The sequence below is a fragment of the Megalops cyprinoides genome, chromosome 18, assembly GCF_013368585.1.
Source record: "Megalops cyprinoides isolate fMegCyp1 chromosome 18, fMegCyp1.pri, whole genome shotgun sequence".
Taxonomy (NCBI): Eukaryota; Metazoa; Chordata; class Actinopteri; order Elopiformes; family Megalopidae; genus Megalops; species Megalops cyprinoides.
The window spans coordinates 16,296,907-16,322,549 of record NC_050600.1 but is presented as its reverse complement, the minus strand read 5'-3'; the positions used below and the strand labels follow the sequence as shown (position 1 = coordinate 16,322,549).

At 40.3% G+C, this 25,643-nt stretch overlaps 1 protein-coding gene across 2 annotated transcripts; it reads left to right on the top strand.

Annotated features, from left to right (window-relative positions):
* On the top strand, positions 1–20,453 carry LOC118793671 (CXXC-type zinc finger protein 4-like). Of its 2 annotated transcripts, none has more exons than XM_036551900.1 (3): positions 1–307; positions 2,087–3,027; positions 20,380–20,453. In XM_036551900.1, exons 2-3 carry the CDS (start codon positions 2,197–2,199, stop codon positions 20,422–20,424), a joined length of 876 nt encoding a protein of 291 aa, XP_036407793.1. In that variant the 5' UTR covers positions 1–307; positions 2,087–2,196; the 3' UTR covers positions 20,425–20,453. The 2 variants fall into 2 exon arrangements, with proteins under 2 accessions (XP_036407793.1, XP_036407794.1); XM_036551901.1 differs by having other exon boundaries at positions 73–87.
* The last annotated feature ends 5,190 nt before the right edge of the window (positions 20,454–25,643 follow it).

The following is a 25,643-nucleotide window of genomic DNA, read 5'->3' as shown; positions in this document are numbered from 1 at the left end:
GCGGACCGAGCTAACACTCGGCTGCTACACAATACACCCTGGACCTAGAGGAAACACCTAACCTTGCGTAACATACTCGGCTCCGAGGTACACGGCTTATCCTTGTCGTTTACCCTCTTTAATTTCTGTACTTCTTTCTTACTTCACTGTGTGTACAGGCGTCAATAAAATGAGCCTTTTGTTTTGAGCGCTTACGTTGTTCCTTCCGAGATCTTGCGTTCTTTTCCCCCTCTCCGTCGTGCAGTGATGTGCTGCTCTATATTCGCAGACTGGTAGCGTCTGGAATCTCTTTTTCGTCAGGAAACTGGTAGGTGATGCTCTTCCATTTTCCTCCCCCACATATTATATTTGCATGCTTTCTCACAACGCGGTGTTACGTTGGTTAGTGCTGGTGCCAAGTGATTCATGCGAAGGCGGATTAATGTGTTTTAATTGCACCGTCCGGTACCCTCCTCCGATTCTCCAAGCATGACCTTTGATCCGAGTGTCTCCGACAGACCAGACAGGGAGTAATTAATGGCACCATGGTGCAGCGGCGCTAGGGCTCGTCAATGAATATCCAGTACTTTCCCCCGCTTACCAATCAGCGGATGTTTCTGTTTCACTAAACTTTGTTTCGAAATTGAAAATCAATCGTTGTGAATTAATTACCTTTGACTGTTCGTTTTTTTTAAAACTAAAGGAGACGGATTAATTAAGTAATAATAACACTTAATATGGTTTGTGCATAAATATTGTATTATGGGCTTCGTGATGTTTAATTGAAGACGTTATACATTTTCCTTTGTTAAATTATACACATGCATAAGGTTTCTCGTTTTTTTGTCTAGTTTTGTCATACAAAAATAAAACTGAATGTGCTTCAGATGGACTAAATAAAGAGGGCCCTGCTAATTGTTAATGCATTACAAGTGAGAAAAGTATGTAATAATTATATCTTGTTTTTAACTTGATTTTTATAGCACTTAGTTCAATTAATTTTGGAAGCAGATCAATACATGACTACTCAGGACATATAAATAGTTTTTATTTTTATAATGCTTTTATAATATGGATATTTGCAAACACTGTTGAGGCCACAGGCTGAAGTGTGCATATTTGTAATTGATTTTCCAGCTTGTTGCTGTTTTACTCCTGAATTTTTCTGAGTGCTTTAGTGTTCCTGAAATGCATGGGGTTTGGCAATTAAAAAGAAAATCCAAGTGAAGGTAATGGATGTGTCTAATAGGCTTTTATCAATGGGAACAGAATCCAGATGGACTTGAGAGAGGAAATACAGTCCCCTAAGGCAGCTGACAATACACTTGCAGGGTCTTTGATTTCATTGGGTTTAAAGTCACTACCTATGGCTATCTTGCTGTCATTGAGTAAATGTAATAGGCCTGGGAATTAAAAGGATACTGGGTGCCATTATAAGTTTTTACAGAAGAGCATTTTAATTCTGACACATTTTGGCACATGGGTCTTCAGTCTTCAACTACAGTACAATGGACAGTGACATTTCTGTTTTATTTTTCTTCATAAAGGCCTTGTGTGCTTAACAGTAATATTGTGTATGTGGTATCACTTAAGGATTGAAATGCTTGGTTTGTTTTTGTCTTGAAATAGAATATTATACATCATGATGTTACTGAATTTCCACAAGCTATTGACAAGTGTTTGATTCAATTCAAAATAACATGCACTTCGAGGGGTTGACCTACTATTTGTATTTGTGATATTACATTTGTTAAAACTTATATTGACTAGAGGCCAAACTTCCCTTCAAAGTGCTGAATTCGTAACAGAAATAGTATGTTGCATTTCCGTCATGAAACTGTCTCCTCATGCATGCTGATGTTTGTTTCTTATTATAAAGACATTCTAGTGTGTCCCAACTATCATATATTTGTCACCAGACAGTGATCAGCTCTTTGAATCTGAAATCTCTTTCATTAGAAGTCCTGTCAGAAAATAATAAATGAAATGCCAGCAGACATATCGAAAAGGACTACTTTGCTTTTATTTTTTCAAAATAACTTGGTTGTGGAAATGTAATGGAATCAGGATGGTATTTTATACAAATGCTGGTTGTTTCTTGTTCTAGCATGAGAGACGATGACCTGGAGGATAAAGTCTTGTTTGTAACTGGCTTCAGCTCAACAAAGGCGAACACGACCCCAGACTTTCTTGTGAAACCTCAGAACAGTTCCGGCCATGTCAAATATAAACAATGCTCTTTGTGTTGAGAATGGACAGGGTGCTGACGTGTCTCTCTTGCAAAAGGATAACCTTCAGGTGGATTCAAGTGGATTAAACCAGGTTTTGGATTATAATGCGGAAATGGAGAGGTACAGGTCTTTTGCGAACTTTTACAAAACGAACGGGGCATTTCCACAGACTGCCAAGATTGCTCGCATAACAACGCCGATTTTTCCCAGCGCCAGAATCGGCGTGTCCCCTTGGAACTGTGATAATGCTATGCTCTGGGGAAGGAAATCAGCGGCAATAAACCCTAATAGGACCAGCATGCATAGAAATGAGTCCCAGAGGCCGGGGAAGCCTGGCGTGCCGCCAGAGACGTTGCAAATGGCAAATAATAATTTCCTCACTACCTTATCCCCTGAACACTGCAGACCTTTAGCAGGAGAATGCATGGACAAGCTGAAATGCGGCGCAGCTGAAGCAGAGATAATGAATCTCCCAGAACGCGTTGGAACTTTTTCCGCTATTCCGGCTTTAGGGGGCATCTCATTACCTCCCGGGGTCATCGTCATGACAGCCCTTCACTCCCCCGCAGCCTCGGCAGCCGTTACAGACAGTGCGTTTCAAATTGCCAATCTGGCAGACTGCCCACAGAATAATTCCTCGGCGTCCAGCGGAAACCCTGCGAAGAAGAAGAGGAAAAGGTGTGGGGTCTGTGCACCATGTAGGAGGCTAATCAACTGTGGAGTGTGCAGCAGTTGTCGGAACCGCAAAACTGGCCACCAGATCTGCAAATTTAGGAAATGTGAAGAGTTGAAGAAAAAGCCTGGTTCGTCACTCGAGGTGAGACGGGTTCTCTCTCTCTTTGTTATTGTTGCTGCACTCCAAAGCATTAACCTTTTCATTTAGTCACGTTTAAGCTCTTCAGCTTTTTTTTTTCTCCATGCCCACCCATGCCTGAACATCCTGGGCTTCTCAAATCTGCCTACCCACCTAGCCTAATTGGCAGTAATTAGGGGTGTTTGCGCGGAACACAAGCTGAGCTTGGCTCAGACACCCCTAATTGCTGCCAGTCAGGCTGGGGCTGGAATACATCCGAACAACCCCAGGCTTGGCTTGGCTCCAAGCTGAGCTGGGAAGTGGTTTTTTAGCAGTGAGCTATCCCTCTCTACACGTGATCATTTTAACCAATTATGTAAACTCACCTTGGATGGGCTAATCAATATCCCATATAAGTCCTCACCACAAGGCATAGAGTGATGCAGTGATCCCAGACGCATCTTCAGAACACTCCAAAGTTATGAGTGAAAAAAAAACGGTTTTCGTGGTGATGATTTAAGATGGACTGCATAGTGATGAGCCTGAGTTTTAAGTTCCATCTCCAATCACACTGCATCATAGACTGCACATCAACCCTAAGATGGTACCTTTTGCACTTACTTCAAAAACCAAGTGTTGCAGTTAATATAGGTCAGAATAGGAGTCTCCAAACAATAGGTTACTATTAATAATGGTGCAACATGTCTTGTAAAAAAATACAATAAAATTGCATTGTAAATAAAATGCATGCCAATATAGGTGGATTAATTGTATTTGTTAAATCATTTATTTAACTGCCCTCTCACAGATGATTTTCATATGCTTTTAATTGAGTTGTGCCTGGTCTGGCCATGTTACATTCAAACCTCTCCTGAATACATTTGACTGTGTGCCAAATGATATTTATTAATATTGTGCACCTTTGGTGGAATACTAATGGTGAGTTATGAAGACGCATCATACGTGTATTCTGCACAGGCCTTACTGAAACTACAGAGGGATCACATTCTCTTTAATTAGACCAACAGCACTCCAAAAGTACAAGATAGGATATATCATTTCAAACCAATATGTATCTAAAACTAATTAAACATACATTGCCTTATATTGTTGATAAATCAGAGCAATGTAGTGTGTTCTGAGTGGTTTTCCATGTCTTATTTTGTAGTTCTGAGTCTGTGTTCTCTTCAGTACAAAGAGATGAACATTATAAGTGATGCCAGTCCCTGTTCTAAATGTTCTGTGGGTATGTCAACATTTCTGTCATAAAGTATTTGGCTGCCATTTTTGCATGGTCAAAGGCAGTAGAATGCCTGATATCAAATTTAACTCTAAAACCATGTGTTGTGCTAAAAATGTATATAAAACATTGTGGATGAAAAACCAGGTCACATACTGACTGATGTGTGTTGTCCCTAACATTTTTCCCCACACATTATTTTTGCAGTAATTTATATACACAGAAGCCTCAGAGAAGAGCACAAGTAAGGTTGTGGACAGTCAAAGAGGTGTTGAGCTCCTCTTTATTAGACTACAAAGGTAAACGGGTAGACAATTTAATGTTGAATGTAACATAGTTTAATTCAGTTCAACATTAAATTTTATTTATTTATTTATTATTCCTCACTTTTCCAGTCAGGAAAGTGGGTCAGAAATGTACTTGCCCAAAGTGAATTTCTGTGCACCTGAATATAGCATAGTGTCATTACAGTACAGTGTAAAATGACTGTTGATAATTAGTTTGATTGAGGTGTGTTTGCTGCGTGATTTATTCTCGCCACGCAGAGATCCATTGGGCCTGTCCTGGGGTTAGCTCTGTTTCCTGTAATTGTACAAATTCTACTGAAGTCTTCACCTTTGTGGTTGATTTAAAATAGTTTTTGGTGTCAGATATCCTAATACATTCTACCCTCCTTGTCTTGTACAATCTGAAGTATCTAGAGAAAGGACTTTCTGTTTAATGTTTTGCCAAGGGAAGGCCTCCCACAGTCACCTGGGTAGCATTCACCTGGTGGGTAGTTTCCAAAGATCGCCATTATGCTTATAATAAAATATATGTTTGTGCTTATAGACTCAGTTTATGCAGTTAGCAAGCTTTCTATTTCATTATTTTGTGAAGATAACTTAATGATGACCTAGTGGGATCTGAGCTGCATTTTTGATAAAATTCTAACTTGGCAGTATGAAAACATGGCTACGTGGGCCTCCTAGTGTGTATGAAAACCATGCAACCTTGTTAGTCCGTTTAGCTAGAGAAATTTACGCAGCATTTGTGAAGAATATAGCTACAGTAGATTGTTAGCTAGATTCATTGACCTTAAATTGATGTGTACATTTTATTTTTGAGTGGCTATACATAAACTTGAATAGAATGAAATGAAAATGATGTCGGTAGCTAGCTACTTAGCAGAGGGTGAGTAGGGTTTGTTTGAGGTTAGAGGACCTAGCTTACTAACTTCAATTCATGTAATTTCACATATTATCTAATTTATCACTTCATATGAAATATGTAGTGTAAACATTGGCATTTTGCATCATATCCTGTGTTCTAAAATAGTCAATTAATAGCCTGCAGCCAGAGATGCTGTTATGTACTAGATGTCTTGTGTATTTTTATGCATGTAATTGAGTTCCATTCAACTAGCACAGACATCCAATAGGAAGAGAGAGAACATTTAGATTACCATTCACATGTTTTTGAGGTAGGGAGGTGGGATTAGTTTGGCCCAACAAGTGTAAAAATAGCTTTGGGACCAAGGACCAGCAGTAATGTGTTGTCCTGCATTTTTTAAATTCTGTGAGCCTTTGGCTACTCATACAGCTTAATTTTGTTTAGCCCCATCAAATGTCATTTTTGTTATTTTGTCATAGAATGTGCATTTTACTTTAATTTCAGAAAGGGGTCAAAGGTTATGGTGTCTTAAGACTTTTGGTGAATCACTACAGAAGGAATTTCCACAGGGAAATACAAGGATGTACAGAAGAGTCCAATGCTTTGAAAAGTGAATACAAGCCCTGCAAGTAGGGTAACTCTCTTTTGTGTAAACTTTACATAAATGTGTGCTAGTACTGGCTCAATAGTACAGGTTTCCACCAGTCCCAAATATTGTGTCGATAATGTGACTCAGGTGGAAATACACAGGAGTTAGATAATATATAACCGTGTAATGTTATGTATTTTCATATCTACTTCCATCAGACAGTTATTAATCAAATTTAAGTTTCAGATACACATGGAAAAGGTTGTATCTTGCATGAAAACATTTCTGTCATTTGGAAAGTAATGGTGAAAAGATTTTTTTTCTAAATGAATTATCCCCCAGCTGGGTCATTAGACAGCAAATTTGATGTTTCTCGCTTATCTCTTATGAGGCCAGTCCACTTTAAGCAGACAGTAAATACACATTGAATACACAGCAATTATAGAAATGTTCCAGCTGTATAAAGTTTTGGGATTAGTCCTGCATCAATGAATAGAGTTAGGTTTATTATATAATTCTAAGGCTAAATTTGTATAACCATCGAGGAGTTTTATACATAAAGGTAAGTTATTTATATAATATTACACCAGATACTGAGACCACATCTAAGACCACCATTCCAGACATGAAAATATATTAATATATTGTTGCTTTGGAGGCAATAGTCTGTTCGGGAAAAAGGATAGCCGATACAAATGCACACTGAAAAATCTGATTCATATAATGAAAAAGTTTTTAAGAAGGTCTAAAAAGACCAGATATAGTACCTATAGTGTAAGGGAAGTGTATGCACACTTTTCCCGAGGGATTTGCACACCACGTACACATGTGCGCACACAAACACAAGCTCAACAATCTTTGTATGCCCATGCATTCCTCCTGCCTTGGAAGATGTGATAACCCACTGGCAGCCATTCATGTTTGGCTGTCAGCGTTTCCACTGGGGAATAACCCTGAACTAATTATATCTTAAGTAGAAGCGGAAAAAATGCAAATCACAATTTTACTCACACCTCTGAAATGGGAGAGTCAATTTAGTCTAATACCCCCTTTAATTTAGCTCGCTTATATGGTACCTCAGAGGGCTACCCAGTATCACTGTTCTGCATGCCCCTCTCTTACAGACCCCATGAAGTAGATGTGATGTGGTAGAGGTGTAGCGTTTGCCATACCATTTTCAGAGATGGCAACCTTTCTCTGGTTGACCTGAAATTAATTGCAGAGAAACTCCAAAATGCCTGCAACATCATTTATCATTTGTTATTTTAGTATTATATTTAGCATTGTATGTAGTATGTTAAACTTGGGAAGTGATATAATGTGTTGTAACAATGGTGCATTCTATTAAATGGTAGTGCCTTGCACCTTAACACATTATCATTCTTTCACACCTTCATTCTTGGAAGGGAATAAATGAAAATGTGATGGATTTATTTTAGACTAAACTGGATTGCCATGTATTTTGCATATGTTACATTAATATGTTGGATAACTATGATAGTGAAATATTTTAACAACCCATGTTGAAAGGAGTAGGATTTACATAAGGTCAAGATTTTCTTAGCAATAGTGTGCTGTCTTGCTTGTGATAGTTGTAGCTAGTTAAACATCTCAGCTGCATATGTCAACCAAACAAATTATTACAACTGACTTCTTAGAATAAAAATTATTACAACTTCTCTATTCTTGCTCAGAATCTTAAATTCCAACATCATGTATACAGTTCTCATGTCTATAAGTGCATACTTGGTTTCTCTGAAGAGGAAAGGTGGAAAACATCTGGTCAGTTTAATGCATTGGGTGTATGTAGACACAAAATCACTCATTACTCAAACTCATACTTCCTTCTTCAGCTTAAACAGCTCACACATGGGGGGAACCATAATGTAGTGCAATTGTCTATAAGATTGAGAGAAGCCTTTGCATTATACCTCCATGGGTGTTGAGACTGTAGCATGTCAGGTTCATGTTACCCATATGAACATGACAGCTAGATTTGCTTACGTACACAGACACTTGTATAGTAAAAAATAATCCAGAGTAATGCACACTAAAGACAAAGAATATATGAAGATGGCATTGTATTTGTTTAAAAAAATATTATATATATGTGAAGTAGCAGTATGGTTTTTCTCTCTATTATAGCAAAATAAGCACTGCATTTCCTGCCTGCTCGAAGTACAGATGCCCTATTGACATGATCTGACCAAGGTGGTACTGACATTGTTGGCTGTTATAACATTGTGGAAGAAAAAGCAAATGCTTTCCATTGAACTGCAACATCCATAGAATCTCAATTAACAGATGTCGCAGCCTGTCAGTCCACTGTCACCTCAGAGAAAATGCCACTATATGGAGAAAGGTGTGCAAAATGTGTTCTTTTGTGTAATAATGAAAGGGTGAAATAATTGTGTGAACGGTAGGCCACTGGAAAACTGTATCATACAAAACGGAAGAAGAGAGGACCTTGAAGAAGTGGTAGCAGCCGTTCCATAATGAGGGATAGAGGGCCAAATAACACAAGCTAGATTGCATGTCACCAGTGAGATAAAGTGTGCTCAGAATAGATAAGGATGATTTGGTGGCCTCATTCCCCCCTCCCCTAACCTTTGCAGATAACAGAAAGTGCCCCAGCCAGTCTCTGTGGGGCAGGCGGTTGGGGGGGATGGGGCAGGGGTGAAAAACCAGAGCGACTGATAGCCTTTACAGTAGCCCCCCAGATTTCTAAGTTGCTGGATTTTTACAAGCTTTTAAAACAGCTGATTAATTTGACTGGGTTTGTAAAAAGCCTCCCCACACAATTTGTCTCAGCCTTAAGGGCAAACTTAAGCTCCTGTCAAGACAATAGGTTTTTGCCATCCGAGCTGCACACAGACCGCTTAATTATACACACCTCCCGGCGAGGAACTCAAGGCTACTCAGAAGAGCAGGTCCTGCTTGTGTCGTGCACTGTGGATTTTCTGTCAGTTCCAATTTACAACGTCTTATTCCTTTGGCCTCAGTCGGTCAGAAGGACACAGGAACTGTTAAAGAATTCACCGTTTTTGCTGCTGCCACCAATTAAGAGGGCGTAACCAGAAGCGTGTGGACCGTGCCCTTGCCTGGTGTGGGCTGTAGCCCTCTGTGCCCTTTTTTGAGTTCACATTCTATGGTTTAGCAGCGCAAGGGAATACACAGTTGCAGACTGCGTTGTAGAAGGGAAGCAGAAGGAAGCAGAGAGGTGCCCAGTGGAGGAAGGATGGTGTGAGAGTGCTGGTGCAGACGGTGTTAGTGTGTTGCACTTTACATTTCTAAATAGATGAGTATCAATTATTGATGGTGGCTCTGGCTGAGGAGTTGAAAGGTATATCCTCTTCACGGAGGAAACTGAGAAAAAAAAAAACATCAGCACTGAGCAAGTGCAAGTCTTGTTATGATTTTAACTTATGCATTTAACAGATAGCATGCAGCTCACCTACAGTTTGAAATAAACATATTTCCTGCAAAGGTTTGAAATTGAAAAGTAATTGTTCATTTTTCACAAGGGCAAACAAAAACATTGTATGGCTTAAACGCATGATTAAATTATCTAGCAAGCTAAAGCTAGTCATGTAACATAAACACATCCTCTGCAGCTATATATAGAGTACATACATGCACTGCACAGTCCATGTCTGAAAGTGGTTTGAGATGATTCAGTCTGTAATACAGTTTTTTTCCAGGATTATTACTGGCATGATCAATATCCAGCTTGAAACCTGTTTATTTCATTAATTCCAATCTCGGCAGAGCCAGTTATACAGGAGGATGTATCCAAGTACTGATTGCCATCAGTATCTAATAATTAACATCAGCATATGCCTCCCGTCTTGCAGTGGTTAATATTCAGGCAAATACTGAATTCCTGCTATTATTGTATGTAATACATACAAACACACACACACACACACACTGTTTTCAGGTGTGCTAAGTAATGAATATTATTTCTTAATGCATTAGCTTTGATACTTGGGTCCAAGGTCCAAAGTCATACGAAAGTTTGGGAGCACCTAATGTAATGTAATAAAAACTATTCTTTGAAGGGTACCTCTGCACAAATGTAGCACCTGTGCAAATGGAGTGTCTCAGTTTGACTGAAAGCTGACATTTGTGCTATAAAGGTGTTTTAAAATTAAAATGTAAGTTCACTTCTATTTAGCCCCATTTAAAACATTATGAGATATGCTCTCACTGTACGTATCAAGAAAATACATAATTTTAACATAAAAACAGGTTTATGGGGTATATTTTAATCACATTCAAAATCAGTGGAGAGTATGCTTAATTCAGAGCCTGGGAGCAGGGCTCAAGTATTGGAGGGCTCCTGCCCATATGCCAAGAAATATGCTCAGAACCAAGAGTCCTGATGTTACTTTGCATTTTGTTTTAACATTTCAGAGAACTTGCAATATGTTGCCTCATTTACCCTTCGCTCCAGTACTCCCACGTGGCTCCTCCTGGTATACAGTGATGCATCTTTTCAGATTTGGCTGAGGCACTAAATGAGTCCCAGATACATTCACTGTATGTCCCATAGTCTCCTCACCAGCCATAATTTCACATTTTATAGTTACAATGACCACACACTGTACAGTATCTAAAATTCCAAATATGGCTTTTTCTTTTAAGTATCCTCACCCCGGTGGTCAAGCTTTTTTAGTGGTTGCTTTGCAGCTGTGGAAACACTACGTGATTCAACCAAACATCCAAGTAAGCCAGCAGTGGGCCTATCATAGTGGAACAACCAGTCGTGGTGAAATAAAATGCAACAGCCTGAGACAAGACAGTAGGGGATAGAAACCTGGAACTGCTTACAGATAATGTCACAGGGGACTGATATAACCCATACATGTGAAAAAGGAACAGTTCACCATTTTACCACAGTGAAGCCCTTTATTGCTCCTCTACGTATTTATTTTTTTGCATCTGTTGATTTCACTTCAGCAGCTCTCAAAATATATTGCACAGTTTGTTGTAGGCGTTATTTGCCCCCATTCCAGAGTATGTTCCATGGTTCTATTTCATGGTAATTTTCCACTGGAAGGCAAACATGACCTAACAGGAAAAACGAATAGGAAAAATGCATAGCAGGTATTGCAAAATGACTGAACAGATGTTTTGTCAGGGACCAGAATAAAGGAGTTGAGTTAATTCCACAGATGAATTTGAGTTATGTTCAGTTGATAGTTAATTCTAGCATTTTCCTTCAAGGTGAAGGCTCTGACCCTACTCATACACCACTCTTCACTCCCACACCTCACTCATGTTGAATTCACTCTACCGTGCTGCATTTATAACATGATCTTAATATGTATGGTTTGGAAAAGCTCCATTCATATGACCCATATTTTTTGTAGTCCTTCAAAGGTATAAAAACTAATTTTGAAAAATTGCTTTATGTTGATTCACCAGGTGTGTTGCAAAAGCTATCCTGTATAAACCTTAGTGACTATCTGAGACAGGTTATCAATGGGCATTGTACTCTTTTGTGAGCTATTTGGTCTTCACAGCTAGCTATCTATACAAACAATTAGCTAGTGACATTATACCCTATACCCACCCTGCACACTACACTGGGCCGTCCATCCATCAGAAAAATATACTTTTCTAATGCATCATTCTAACTTCTCTAAGACTCGCAACCCCAGATATTAGATGATGAACAGGACTCAGTGGCTATACCTGTGGATTCATCAGTTGACAGCATTTGGTATTTAGAGGCATAGGTTAGTTGTAGTAACTTTCAGAAAACCCAAGAGCCAGGGTTGAAGGGGAAAGGAGTACTAAGGGTTAAGTCTGTGTCCAAAATTTTCACAACGTATTTAAATGCAGGCTTTCGACAGTGTTCTTTACATTATTTTGGCAACAGTTATGCATAAAAGGGCACTTCTGCACTTGTAACAATTAATTTGCCCATTTCTCCATAGTGACTGGTCTGTTGACCCACGCATGCCTTTCTGCTACTGCAGGAGACAGGGAGAGAGAGAAAGTGCGATGCGACCAATGATGTGAAAGGTGGTTTGGTGCGTAGTTTTGTGCGTCGTCAGTCAAAAATAGAACATGTTGGCACATTGATGGCGAGGCAAGCCATGTTATGCCGTCAATCTGTGGGAGAATCAACCTAACAAGTGTAGACATCTTAAACTAAAGCATTATAATTAGTACTTTTTTTAAAGCTCCATCTGAGACAAACCATGGCATGGCATTGCATTGATCCATTTGGCCTTTCCTCACAGGTGACCTTACACAATTATTTCTAGGTTCTGTGTCAGCAGATTGCCATACAGAATTTGAAACAAGACCTCTGTTTATATCAGATCTGTGTCCCCTAATTTTCGTCAGACTGGCAAGGTTTATTTAATTTTAGACATGCATCCGGAAAGATCTGAACCGTTTTTCCAGCCTTGTCTTCAAGGTGAACGGTGAAGGTGTTAGCATTTATTGTATTGTCTTTTGGCAGATGTGAAGTATTTTTTAACTTAAACTTAACTTTTATTAATATACTTCAATATATTATTTGTGTAAAGATTTAGAATCCCAAGACCTGCAATGCCAGATTTCAATAGAGTAAGTGGCATTTTTCTTGAAATTCTCTTTTCAAACTTCCTTGCTGAAGGTCAAATATCATGTGAGGAGAGAGTGTGTGTGTGTGTATGTGTGTGTGTGTGTGTGTGTGTGTGTGTGTGTGTGTGTGTGTGTGTGTGTGTGTGTGTGTGTGTTTATTGTAGCTGCGCTTGGTGCACTCTGAAAAAGTAATCTGCTTTAAGATGTTTCAGAAGGGATAGATTCCTTTCTCCCTCAGCGCTTCCCAGACTAATCCCCCCACCCCTAAACCACACCTCTTATGCAGGGCTGTGCCTCCACAACAGAATAATTCTTTTTTTCAACAAGTCAGCAAAATTCATACATTTCTGAATGCCCACAAATAATATCTATATTTCTAAGGTACAATAAATGCTTCTATCACTCACTTTATAAGCACCTGTGCATCTTTGTTGAATCCTTTTGTTTCACTTAAGAGGCTGGGATTGGAGGTGATGCATTGTGATATTTTTGTGCCATGACTGGAATAATCTAACTGACTTGAAATTGAATTCATTCTGGGTCATGAGTCTCCACCGTGGATATTCAAGCATATGAGTGATCATATTCATCACTGGTGAAGATATAAATCGTTGTGTCGAAATTATTTTGAATGACTGAGTGACACAGAATTACTGAACTGATACTTTTGTGTCTGAGGCTTTTGGAAATAACTTTAAATGCGGTTTAGTTTCAACAGTGTTGGCTACAGTAGAACTGTAAATGAAAACTTCAGTGTGATTCAGGTTGTGTGTTTAAGGAACTAATTACATTCCCATCACTCTCTCAGTTCCCAGAAGTGCTGATGACATAAGTCTTTGGTGTGGCGGGTGTGACATTTGGTGGATGGTACAGTGGTAAAACAGATGCTGAGGTTGAATCAGTGAATGAGGGGACACCCAGAGGTCATGTGCTTCCAATTCTATGACCATCATCTACTGAATGCAGCAAGGAGGATATAATACACTGTATGGACAAAAGTATTTGGCCACGTCTTTTTTTTAGGGTTTGGGCTAGGCCCCTTACCTCCAGTGAAGGGCAATCTTAATGCTTCAGCATACCAAGACATTTTGGACAATGCTATGCTTCCAACTTTGTGGCAACAGTTTGGGGAAGGCCCTTTTCTATTCCAACAAGACTGTGCCCCAGTGCACAAAGCAAGGACAATAAAGACATGGTTTGATGAGTTCGGTGTGGAAGAACTTGACTGGCCCCAACTCTTCCAAGAAGAGTGGAAGCTGTTATAGCTGCAAAAGGGGGACCAACTCCATATTAAAGTATATGTATTTAAATACAATGTCATTACAATGTAACGGTCAGGAGTCCAAATACTTTTGTCCATATAGTGTATATCGGATGGAGAATATAACCTTAGATGTCTGTGCGTGTCATCATCCTCTACTAACTGGGGCATTCAGTTTAACTACTGCACACCTGGTATGACTTGGTTGATAAACAGTCATGAAGTTAAAGCTTCTTTCAATCCTTTGAGCATCAGTCAGTGTCGCAGTGCTGTGGTTACAATTCTGAGACCAGGTATGGCAGGTTTAATGTGGCTATTGTGATATATCCAGGATAAAGGAATTAGGCTGATTTTGTAGTTAATTCTGGTGGCTTTCCTTAATGATGAAGGCCCTGACTGTACTCATATTCCAGTTTTCAATGCCACACCCCACTCATTCTTTACACCACCCTGAATTCAATGCATCTTAATTTTCACGCTGTAGAAAAGCTGTATCAGTGTGTGCCATATTTTGGTAGTCCTTCTCAGGTATAAAAAGCCCTTTTCAAATATGTTACATATAAACGGTCTGAAACAGAATGAAGTTTAATGTGGATTTTGCCAGCTATGGCCTGGTAGTAGCCTACTGTTTATATCTCCATTTCATGTTCTGTCTTTCGAGAATATAGCATGTGTATCCACCATATCTCAACACAAAATATAAGGTTCACAAGAATACAGTAATCACTGGCTTCACTGTCATTGTCAGTTTTATTTACATTCAGCTTCAGAAAAGAAATACAGAATAGCCTGGGGCTCAACCTGATGAATGCCAAAATCCTTGAGGAGACACCATGGTAGATGGCATGAAACCTCAGCTTCATTATAAGCACAGACATGGTGCAATGCTACCATGCAGTATCTGCTTTCATTTACTGTATATTAACCATGTATTGTGATCTTCCAGTGGTTACATATAGCAGACTGTTGAAACTAACCCTGCTTGTTGTTAAATGTACATTGCTTGCTGTGTTTATAGTCCCTTCCATTACCTGTGTTTTGACCTCACCAGAGAGTCAATTGGCAGCAACTCTGTGCCTGTCCCCTGGGGGTGGAGTCAAAGACCAGGTCAACATTGACTATCATTTGCTTGTTGATTTAAATGTACAGTAAGTTGTTTACCATACTAGTTCTCATGAATGGAATATTTTTTTTTATTCTCAGCAGGCCCTTGCATTGGTAGTAGCATTACAAGCTAACATTTACAGCCTAGCTATACAACAGTACATGACTCCAGTAATCATTAAAAATTAAACATTCTCTCATGCTTTTTAAATGACTTGATCACCACCACGCAAGCTCAAAGCCCTTTGAGCTTGCCCATTCATACAAAATCTAATTAGTGTCGAACTACAGCATTTTATTCAACCGCAATGATATGTGATTTATTCTGTCAAAAACATCAATAATCAAGGATTTCAAATGTGTCTGTATTCAAAAATGCCACCATAACTTGTAACCATGGTAATAATTTAATACCCTATCCTTATCATGAAATTGAATGTGTGTCTTCAAAAGATAGTACAGGCTATAGAAAAACCTGTTTTCAGTGAAGAGAAATAGTACCCACCTTCCACTCATGCTCAAAATGTGGTGGTTTACTGTGTTAGTTGTATATGTGCTTAAAAAAGGGCTACCAGTAAAGTAATGCATGTACTATGGCATTCTGGGAATCTCTTTGGTCTCGGCCTAGGCATATGTTGACTGTGTGTTTCTCTGGGCCACCTGAGAAGAGGCCAGCATTTTTGTGTTGGCCCCACTGAACCACACCAAGGGCAAGATTAGTTTACACTGGATAGAGAATAAAATTACAGACCAGGATATACTTTTCTGAACTTGCTCTCTCTTTTTAGAAGGCAATGAGGATGCACAGTTGCATGTTTTTTTATGTTTGAATACCTGCCCACCTCCAGCTACTCCTCCACATTCTTCGCATAGTTTGTGCTTCACATACCTTGTTATATACCACAATTTCTTCTGGCATTGATGGACACCACCACAAACACTGTTTCCAACACTGGCGAACTTCTAAAGTCCCTGTCCGTCCAATCTTGTTTTGATGTCATGTAAATCAGATTATATGTAGAAATTTATATTGCTGGAACTGGCACAGTGCTATAATAGAAAACAGCTATTAGTGGATGAAGTAAAGAATTCCAAAAAAAATCCCTACATATTTACACCCTGTGGCTTACAATTTACTGCAGGTGTGGGTGACACTTTTATCTGCAATATAAATTTGTCTGGTGGCTGCAGAGTCAGGCATCTGCAGACAGACACACACGAACCGGAAATCCATGAGACGATTATACAGTGTGGGTAGAAAGTGATTTAATCACTCTCTGTACCGTTACTAGTTTCCTGAAAGACATGCTGCTTCGAAGCAAATTAATGATTCAAATGGCTGTATTTGTGACTGTCACCTCGCGTGCTATTTAGTTTTCTGTGACTTTCTTTTCATCCCCCTAAGCCTGACTAAAGCAATCAAGCTTGGATTAACAGATGAGGGCACTGCCCATGACTTCATCTGTAAGTGGGCTCCTCAGTACTGAGTGTCCAGTTTTGGTGGCAGGAATATTTTGTACAAGCAGCCAGATAAGATCTCTCCCCTCTGAGTACAGGTGATTGATTGTTACACCTTGCAGGTTTGAGCTCTGCAGCACCCCCAATATATTGCCAGGATAAGTGGCAAGCTGTACACAGCACATCAGTTAAGGATGGTTGCTCCTGTGGAACTTTCTCCCAGAGGCCTGAAAGTAGCTCTAACCTGGCCTGCTGCAGTGGTTGCAGGTTTAGGCTTTGTTATTTCCCTTTTATTGCTCCCTGTTCTTTGTCTGTTATTTGGTTTCATTAAGGACTGTATTCTAACATAAAACCCTCTACCAAAATTGTATGGCCTCATCTTTTAGAACTCATTGGATTGTGTTTAAATGTTAAACGTAAAGGTACAGGTAAGGGGAGGGTGGTCAGGCTGTGGGCGTGGGATGACCTTATTGTGTTCTTGAGCGGTTTTTGCTTTGTTACTGGCAGGATGGTGTGCGAAACGGCTTTGTAATTACGGCACAGAGCCAGTGCGCGAGCATACCGGGAGTCTGGTGTCAGGGCTGAAATTATTTATTTATTTTGAAAGCTGTCAGCGTCGCCTCCAAAGAATTGCAGTTGTGGAATGGTGGCCTGCTTCCCAGTCCATACGTTAATAAATAATGGGTATGTCAGGGTAACGTATGGGCCATGCGTTATAATGAGCATTCTGGAGCCCATCACCATGGTCCCCAGGCTGTCATTCATCCTCCCCCAGCGAGGAGCGGAAGGTCTGCCCAGTGACAATGAGACCCCCCCACACGCACACACATCTCTCTTTCTCGTGCCTACACCTCAGCATGCTATTTTTAAGGCCAGCTTTTTTTTCCCCCAAAGCTTTTTAAAATCTGATTCTTTAACGTCCATGAGACATTATTTCTCAAACAAAAAAACATTAATTTTTTTTACCCGTGAATTGTCTGGCAGGATTACAGGAGCATTGGAACTTTTATGATAGCAGGAAAATACTGCAAAATTATGCTAAGATGCTAACCTGAACCCCAAGCGTTTCTTATTTGTAGATCAATGAATTTGTAATCACCTTGGATGCAAAAGGATCATTTCTTTGCATCTGTGGTTAGAGCAATTTAAATGCAGGTGGGATTTTGAGGAGAAAACGAGCAGGGGAAGGATTTTTTTATATTTGTTTGCGGTGCTCTTGAGCCACATGTGCCGTCTGCAGCGTCGGTCGGGGAAGCACATCTTGCGCGGTCGCATTGATATCCCTGCATTGATTGAATTTTCGGCACTGCAGCGCTGCTCATTACCATCCTCTTCGCGCTGCGGCGGTTTATCGGCGGCGTACCCCCGGGGGCATGCGGAGGCACAACGCAACCGCAGGGCTGAAGGAGCGGAGAGAGGGGAGGCTTCGGGGGGGGGGGGGGGCCCAGCCTGCGACTGTGTCCCTGACAACTGGTGGATTAGCCTGTGATTATGAGTCAGCAGCTCAGTGAGGCACACTTCCCCTCTGCGACGTGCGCGGGGCGCGCGGGGGGCCTGCCAGTAACCGCGGCTGAGGGAGGAGGAGTGCACTCAGCCAACCCGGCCGAGACGACCTCCCCCGGATCTCACAGCGCCAGAGGGCTCATCGCCGGCTCGCTGAAGTTTGTGAGCAGGAAGGCTTGCTAAAACGCAGGCGCCCGGTTACAGCTTGGCTGTTTTGCATAGTGCGCGAGTCCTCCGGTCTGAGGTGAACGAACACTCAGCTTCGGAGTGCCAGTTTAGCCAGGCTTGGCGCCGCGCCTGGCGTCGGTCTCAGCTGAAATATCAGCGTGGCCCTCTGGCAGGGCGTCTGCCTGGCGGTGGAGCAGTTCCCGACGGTGCACACGGGCGGCTGTGCAGGAGCTGACACGCTGTGTTTACCGCGCGCTCGGGGTGCCAGGTCCCTGCAGTGTGCCGCTGTGAGCTGGGGCAGGTGTGAAGCCAAGCAGCTCTCCGGAGCGTCCGGATCAATACTCCAGCACTGAACAACAGCGAAACGCTCAGAGTGCACGTCAGGGTCATTACTTACCGCAGTGAGCCACACGTCTGCTCACACTGATTAGGACCAAATACCTAGATGTATGTGGTCTACCCTTCTCTCATCCAGTTCTTCTGTTGGGATTATCAATTGCTCCTAGAGTAGCTGGCTTATGACTTCTACCAAAGATGGCAATGTGCCACAGTTGCTTCTTATAGGGTAAGGCTCAATTTGATTTAATTTGAGGGAAATACGCTCTGCAGCCCTCGTCTCTCACAGTCAGCTCTTAATTGCTGCTGAACATGGAAATGTGCTCGCACTGCAGATGAGCTTGAGACAGAACTTTTTCACCCCAGTATGCGTCTGAAGTCCGATATCCAAATCCATTGTGCCTACAATCTTATAATACGCTTCTCCTTTGGTCTCTAAGTCATTCCGTCGTGTTTTTGCTGTAGTTCATGTGTTAGAAATGTCCTCAAACCAAATAAAGGCCTCTTGTAGACCCAGTTCTTACAGCGCCTGCTCATTGAAGATGATGGAGACTGACAGGTGTCAGAGTCACACACTAGCGGAACAAAGAAGGTGAGGTGTTATGTAGTGAATAAAGGGGGGAAAATATAGCCAAAAAGCAATGTCACTTCATAATATTCATTAAACACAGCTCTATCACTACTAATTCTACAGATTACTACAGTAGCACAACTAGTTCTGTTTATTAACTAGTTCTGAATTTATTCACATGTTTGTCTGGTTTTTGCTTTTTGTGTGCTTTTTAATTTTTTCTGTGAGTAACCACTTGAAAGAATATTTCAGAATATGTGATCTTGGCTTTGCTGTATTATTGTGTTAGAGTTGTATTAAACACAATCTAGTTTTACAGAAAGCTTTTAAAAATACAGAATGTAATAACTGTAATTGCTTGTTCAGGGATCTGCTTTTTCTTGTATTATTCTTACATACTACAACTCATATGGACTGGCTTGTTCATAACTGTGGTCAACAGAAGTTTGTAATATTAAAGTGTGCTTCACTGCGCACCAGGAAGTGCATAGCGAGTGTGTCTGTGTGTGTGTGTGTGTGTGTCTGTGTGTGTGTGTGTGTGTGTGTGTGTGTGTGTGTGTGTGTGTGTGGGCAGCATAACAAAAAACCCATCTCAAAGCGCTCGGAGCACTGAAAGACTGCTGGCTTCTGCCTCTGTCATGTGTGAGACCACATGGCGCTGGTGTTAACAGGGCGGTGAGTCACTGTGTGGTGCTGGTCACACGATGCACGCAGCCAACCACACCTTGTGCCCTCACGAATACACCTCTGCTGCCAAAGGAAAAGTACTATGGAATTATGGGAATTCATTAAAACGGTTTGGGTGAAAGTTGTATACTGAAGAAAACTGCTCCAGTCCCAGGTCTAGATGTTATCTGCTCCTTTTGGCCCAGTGTGCATGCTTGTGCCAGATGTCTAATGGGAAAAGTCTACTGGAATTGTTATTGTTTAACTATGAGTACAGTGTCGAATAGGACATGCATGGTTTTGTTCAGAGAAGGAGGTTCTTTTGAGTTGAAATCAATGTACTGTTGAAATAGAAAAAAAGGAAATGTGATAATTTGTCATTAAAGTTCTGAGTGATGAGTTTTAAAAAGAGGTGCCTTCAGACTTCAGACCTGGCTTATCTTCTAATGATGGTGATATTCCCCTCTGTAGAGGCTGCAGGTGCTAGTGTAATTTAATGCTTCATTTTGGTTGCAATATTATGCCATCTATTGAAGTTGTAACTGTCTGTAGTTATTGTGGTCCTTTTTTTTTTTGAAAAGTCTGGCTGATATCTGGGAAACATAGAAAACAAAACAAAATAATAGCAAAATGAACATTCACAAAATGTGTCAAAGTTTAAATATTGGCTGATTGTGGACTGTAACCTCTTGCCTTTGCTAACCTTTTTCTTTTCTCCAACTCTTGTTTTGTGTGTTTTTCTCTAGAGGACTCCGGCCAATGGTGGTGAAGCATTCCGGTGGTTCTTCTAGAACTGCTAACTGCCGCAGCACCACATAGGAAGCACTTGAGGGCCTTGAAGTCCCTAAATCCAGCTTTTGAGAAGAAAAAAAATGTAAAGGAAAAACATGGTGTTGGTTTAACTGTAATTTCTTTTCCTGTGTAATAATGTACCTTTTGACAGTATCATAATGTATATTTTGGTGTCAATAAACGTGTTTTAGTGTTGTGACTGTACAGAGAACAGTCATTCTTATATAAAGGACACAAAAAGACAATCAAGACAAAGAAACCTAATTAAAAAAAAAAAAAAGGCCACACGGATTAGCAACCAATTATATCATTAAACACCATCGGTCTGGAGCAATAATCTTTGAGGTGACTACTGTACCCTTTGCCCATTAACTTATTGATTTATACGTCAATTTAGAAATGAGTATTTCATGGTTTCCCCCTTTTGCGCGTTGCCACTGATTTGAGAGTACTACGAGAGCGAGTCCTCTTTAATTAATGAGCTGCTTCATAATTGAAACAGTGTGAGAGGACAACTACAGTGATCCAGTTTGTTTATTTTTCTTGTTTCCCAGCATGCTGCAGAACAGGGCACATTGTCTTGCGTAGCACGTTGCAATTTTGCAGAGGAAACATAATTATCCCTCCTCTGAGCACAAGACTTACGGTCTAAGATATATTTTATTGTATTGTCTACATCTGGTGGAGATGCTAAGAATTCTTTCAATTCATCAGGCGTTTGCGAAAGGAGAGACTTGAGAGGAAATTGTTGTAATTATGCTTTAGGTGGTTTAATTAGTATAATGATTACATGACGAACGTGAAATAGCCAGTTGGCCCTTTAAGCTTTTTTTTTTGTTGTTGTTTCAATTAAGCTGTTGAAATGTAGGTAGAGATACCACTAAAAGTATTTCTTTATTTTATTTTACATGGAAGTATTCAAATTTAGCATTCTCTAACAGTGCAGTAGAATGGATTGTGTCTTTTCACTGCACAGATTTACATGATATGAAGAAATGTCTTAAAAGTGAAACTAAAGTACACATTCCAAATCAATTATTCAATAAGTTACTCATTGTCTTAAACCCTATTGTTGCATGTATAAATGTGTTTTGGTTTTAAAGATTATTAAGAATTTGTATATTGTTGTTGTGATGCTTTTATGTGTTAAATAAAAAAGACAGCTAAAAAAAATAATTTGATGTCAATTAATAATGGAAATTTTTACTCATGTACAATTAAACATTGACCTTGATCACCAGCATATTTCCTTTCCATCATTTTGGTGAGATTGTGTTTTAATTAGAAAAAAAATTGTTTCCTCATCTTCCACCAAACATTGAACTGAGGAGGGAGTGGGGGAATCTCTGTATGATGTACCCCTGGTGGCTTGTCTGGAATTTTCAGGATATTGAGGTCAAAGGGGGAAAATCAACTGTGGCTGGCATCACATGGCCTTGTGGCTCAGTGGTTAGCGAACCGGGCCTGTAAGTGGGAGCTTGTGGGTTTCATTCCCAGGAGGGCTACTGCTGTTGGCTGTTGACCAAGGTACTTTCCCCCTAAAGAGCCCCTTAAAAATATCAGGCTGTGGAAAATGGACGGCATTTTAAATGTACCATTTGCCCCAGATAAAGGTGTTTGTCAGGCAAATAAATTACCCAGTCAATATGCAAAAGACAAATACGGCATCGTAACCTTGCCTGATCTAGCTGGACGAGGCGAGGGAAGAGCAGGTTTGAGCCCAGTTGCTCCTCTGGGGATCAGACCATGAGAACGCGAAGCAGAACTTGGCTGCATGCTCAGATTACAGAACATCAGAGAACAGCTCTTATCTTCCATTCAGTGTTGCAGAGCAGAAATGTAGCTGAAATAAGGCTCCCAGAAAAAGTTAAAGAAATGGAAGATGGTGTACGGTGCTAAGCATTTCGGTAGAAACTGTTCTTGTTCATCTTGATGCAAAATTGCTCCACAAAAATGTCTCCTTTGGAGACATATTGATTACATTTAAATATAATCAATTATCATATAATATCAACAGAAATGGTCAAAATAGGTAAAGAGAAGGATATGCAGAGGAAAAAGGCATACATACTGTATACTGTACAATACAATAAAAAAGATGTATTTCATGATCACATTGATGTTTCCGTCTGCCTTCTCATGAAGGGTATATGGTGTGAACTGTTCTGTGGGTCTTAGCCCATACATTATATAAAAAGAAAATTACCACAGAAAGCTACAAGCAACATGTGCAGCATGTTAGTAAACAATGGTTTTACCAGAGCATGTAGTTTTCAATATGCCCATATTGCTCATGACAATACTATATACATTTAAGATTACTTTCATAAAATAAATTGGGTGAAACAAACTATTATGATGAAAACTCCTCATGCCATTTGATGCCCTGGGTTAAGAGCAAGGTAAGCACGCTGCACCATTAGTCTGGTTTCCATGCCAGCTGTGAGCCAGAACTCTGCGCTCAAGTAGGCCTAGCTAATTAAGCCATGCTCACCTATGTCCTGAACTCTCAGTTACAGCCCTCATTGGGATATTTATGGGGACGCTTCTGTATTGCTGACCTTGCCTCTAGCATACAGACCAGGAGGAGCTACCTCCCCTGACTGCACAGAGAGGAATGTGGACTCAGAACTGAAATCTGGTGCTAGAAGAATGAGTCTCCAGCTGCACAGAGGATTCTAAATGTTGAAAAGCAGAGGTTTCCACACACTCTTCCTCACTTTCAGGATCGTATTAGCAAATGTTATACAACTGCTTTTAACATGGTTCGTAACAGGAAGGTTGTTGGTTTGATTCTGCGCAGGGGCACTGTTTCTGTACCCTTGGGCAAGGTACTTAACCCAGAATTTCCTCAGTAAAAATGTCCAGCTGTATAAATGAATAACATGTAATAATTGTAAGCTCTGTATGTCACTCTGGAGAAGAGCATCTGCTAAATGAAAATAATGTAATGTAACATAGACCCTTTCTCAATAGTTTGGACTGGTTATATTCAACAGATTTGTACCAGCTGGGACAGGTATGACAGTTATGTCTATGTATTATAATCAATATCTCATCCAAGCACCTAGCCACTTCTGAGTGGCACCAGCAAAGCAGCAGACACAGAAACACATACTGTATTCCCCCTTTCATTATTTATTGACAGTCTGTCTCACACCCACTTTCTCCACATCAATGTGCCTGCAATAGAAAAGCTGCAGTGTCAGGTCATTTCCTGCTTAAGAATGCAGGGCGGAAGTAATCAGGGAGGCTCTAATGCAATATGACAATTTAAGAAAAACCTTTACACAGAATAAGAGCAGGCGGAAGTTTTACAAATGTGGGTAATGGGGAGGGGAAATCTTTGAAGTTGTATGTCTGATGATTGTAAATCCACAAATGCAGGTGTTGCCCTTATGTTCCATGCTGCGTCCCTGAAACCCACTAGACAATAAATATTAGTGTCATTTGCAGGTCTTTCCAAAACTGGTTGAATTGATGCTGAAGACCTCACAGTTACAAAACATCCATTTATTAAACTACATGTCATGATTATGGACAAAGACATAACTGATTACATAAAACATTCCACCATCACTTATTTGTAATTTTTTCACCTCTTCTAAAAACTATTTTATAAAGATACCTTAATTTGAATAGCTAAAAATCTTAATGAAAAATGGTGCTGTTGTTGAAAGCTACACATCAGCAAATGTAGATCCCATGCTTTTGAATTAGGTTTACTGATTAATTCTTTATTTTGGTTTTTAGCTTTTAGCAAGCTTTCTGTAAGGGAAAATATACACATAGGTAGAACTGCATTGGTGATGAATTAAGCTCTTTGCTATAAATTACTAATACTTCTCTAAACATATGCATATATCCACCACGTCACCAGAGACACATATACTGCACATGCTTCATTTCGAGTGAAAGCGGCACAGGTAAGAGACCGATACTGTTTCACACAATCCTCGTAAATTATTCTGAGCAAAACACAACTCTGTTAAAACACATGCAATGACTGATAGCTTACACAATGTGCGTTTGAGGTAAGATGACATGAGATACTTTTAGAATCTGGAGTTAAATATTTATTTCACCATATTGGTTACATTTTTTGATGGCATGTCTGAGGATCTACATTGGAATAGATATACATTAAGGTTATTCTTTACATTACGACAGAAAGCTTGAACTATCATGCTGGGCAGGAACTCCAGGGTCTTAGGTAAACACTCAGGGCTGGAATCAAAACCTGACAAGTGTGATTCCTCCCATATATCTGTCCTGCTCCTTCCTGGCTTCTCTGGTTTCTTCCTATCATGCAAAAGGCAGCCAGTTCAGATTGATTGGTTGTCCTGAATCAGTCGCCATAGCACCCAGGGTGTGTGCGCTGGGCCATGCCGTGCAGCCCCTCGGTGACGGGACAGGCTTCAGCTGCAGCTTTCAAGATAATTGATGAGGGGGGAGATTTATACATTTAGCGTTCCATCGCCCCAAACGCTCACAGCAACAGGGCAGCGATGCCTGATTGATTGGCATTCTCCTCTAGACACGTCACAAGCATTTCTGCAATGAAAGACACACAGACACACAGCGTGTCACTGCAATGCATAACGGAGACATTGAGAAGTGCAAACCAGTTAGCATGTTTCATGCTCCTCTATGACCTTAAAAAGTGGACTAAGAACTGGCAGCTCTGTAAAGCAATGGTCTATTTGAAATTAATTATGCATGATTCATGTCTGTATACAAGGATATTCACCAATGTTTATTATGCAAGTTGGTTAAACTTTGTTAACTGTGAAATACAAAAAATGCCTACTGTACTTGCCTTCAAGTACATCATTGTAGCATGAAACTGTGAAACATCCTAAAGGCAAAAATGTGTGTGTGTTTTTGTCCTAACGGGATGCTGAAAGTTGCTGTGTCAGGGTGTATCTCACCAGCTGTGTGTGAGCTCAGCACCAGTGTGGCGAAGGTGAACGACGCAGGTACTTCAGTGGGTATCGGTGCTTTGGGATCTCTTGCTGCTCTACATTCTTCATGTTGAAAGTAAAAGTGAAAAGAAAGTTAAAACACCCCTCCAGCCAAGAGAGTTCAGAAGTCAGGTTGAATAACAGCCAGCTATTCAAAATTCATAAAAGGAGGAAAGTGATTCGGACCAGTTATATAAAAAGGGAGGCTTCAAGAGGAGGAATAATAAATGAAGTTTTTCTTTTTAAAAACGTCT

Bases quoted from the DNA above. Each gene is read 5' to 3' on its own strand.
- LOC118793671 (XM_036551900.1), top strand. From the start codon at position 2,197: ATGTCAAATATAAACAATGCTCTTTGTGTTGAGAATGGACAGGGTGCT. The intron at 3,028-20,379 runs GTGAGACGGGTT...GTTTTTCTCTAG, and splicing joins AGCCTGGTTCGTCACTCGAG to AGGACTCCGGCCAATGGTGG.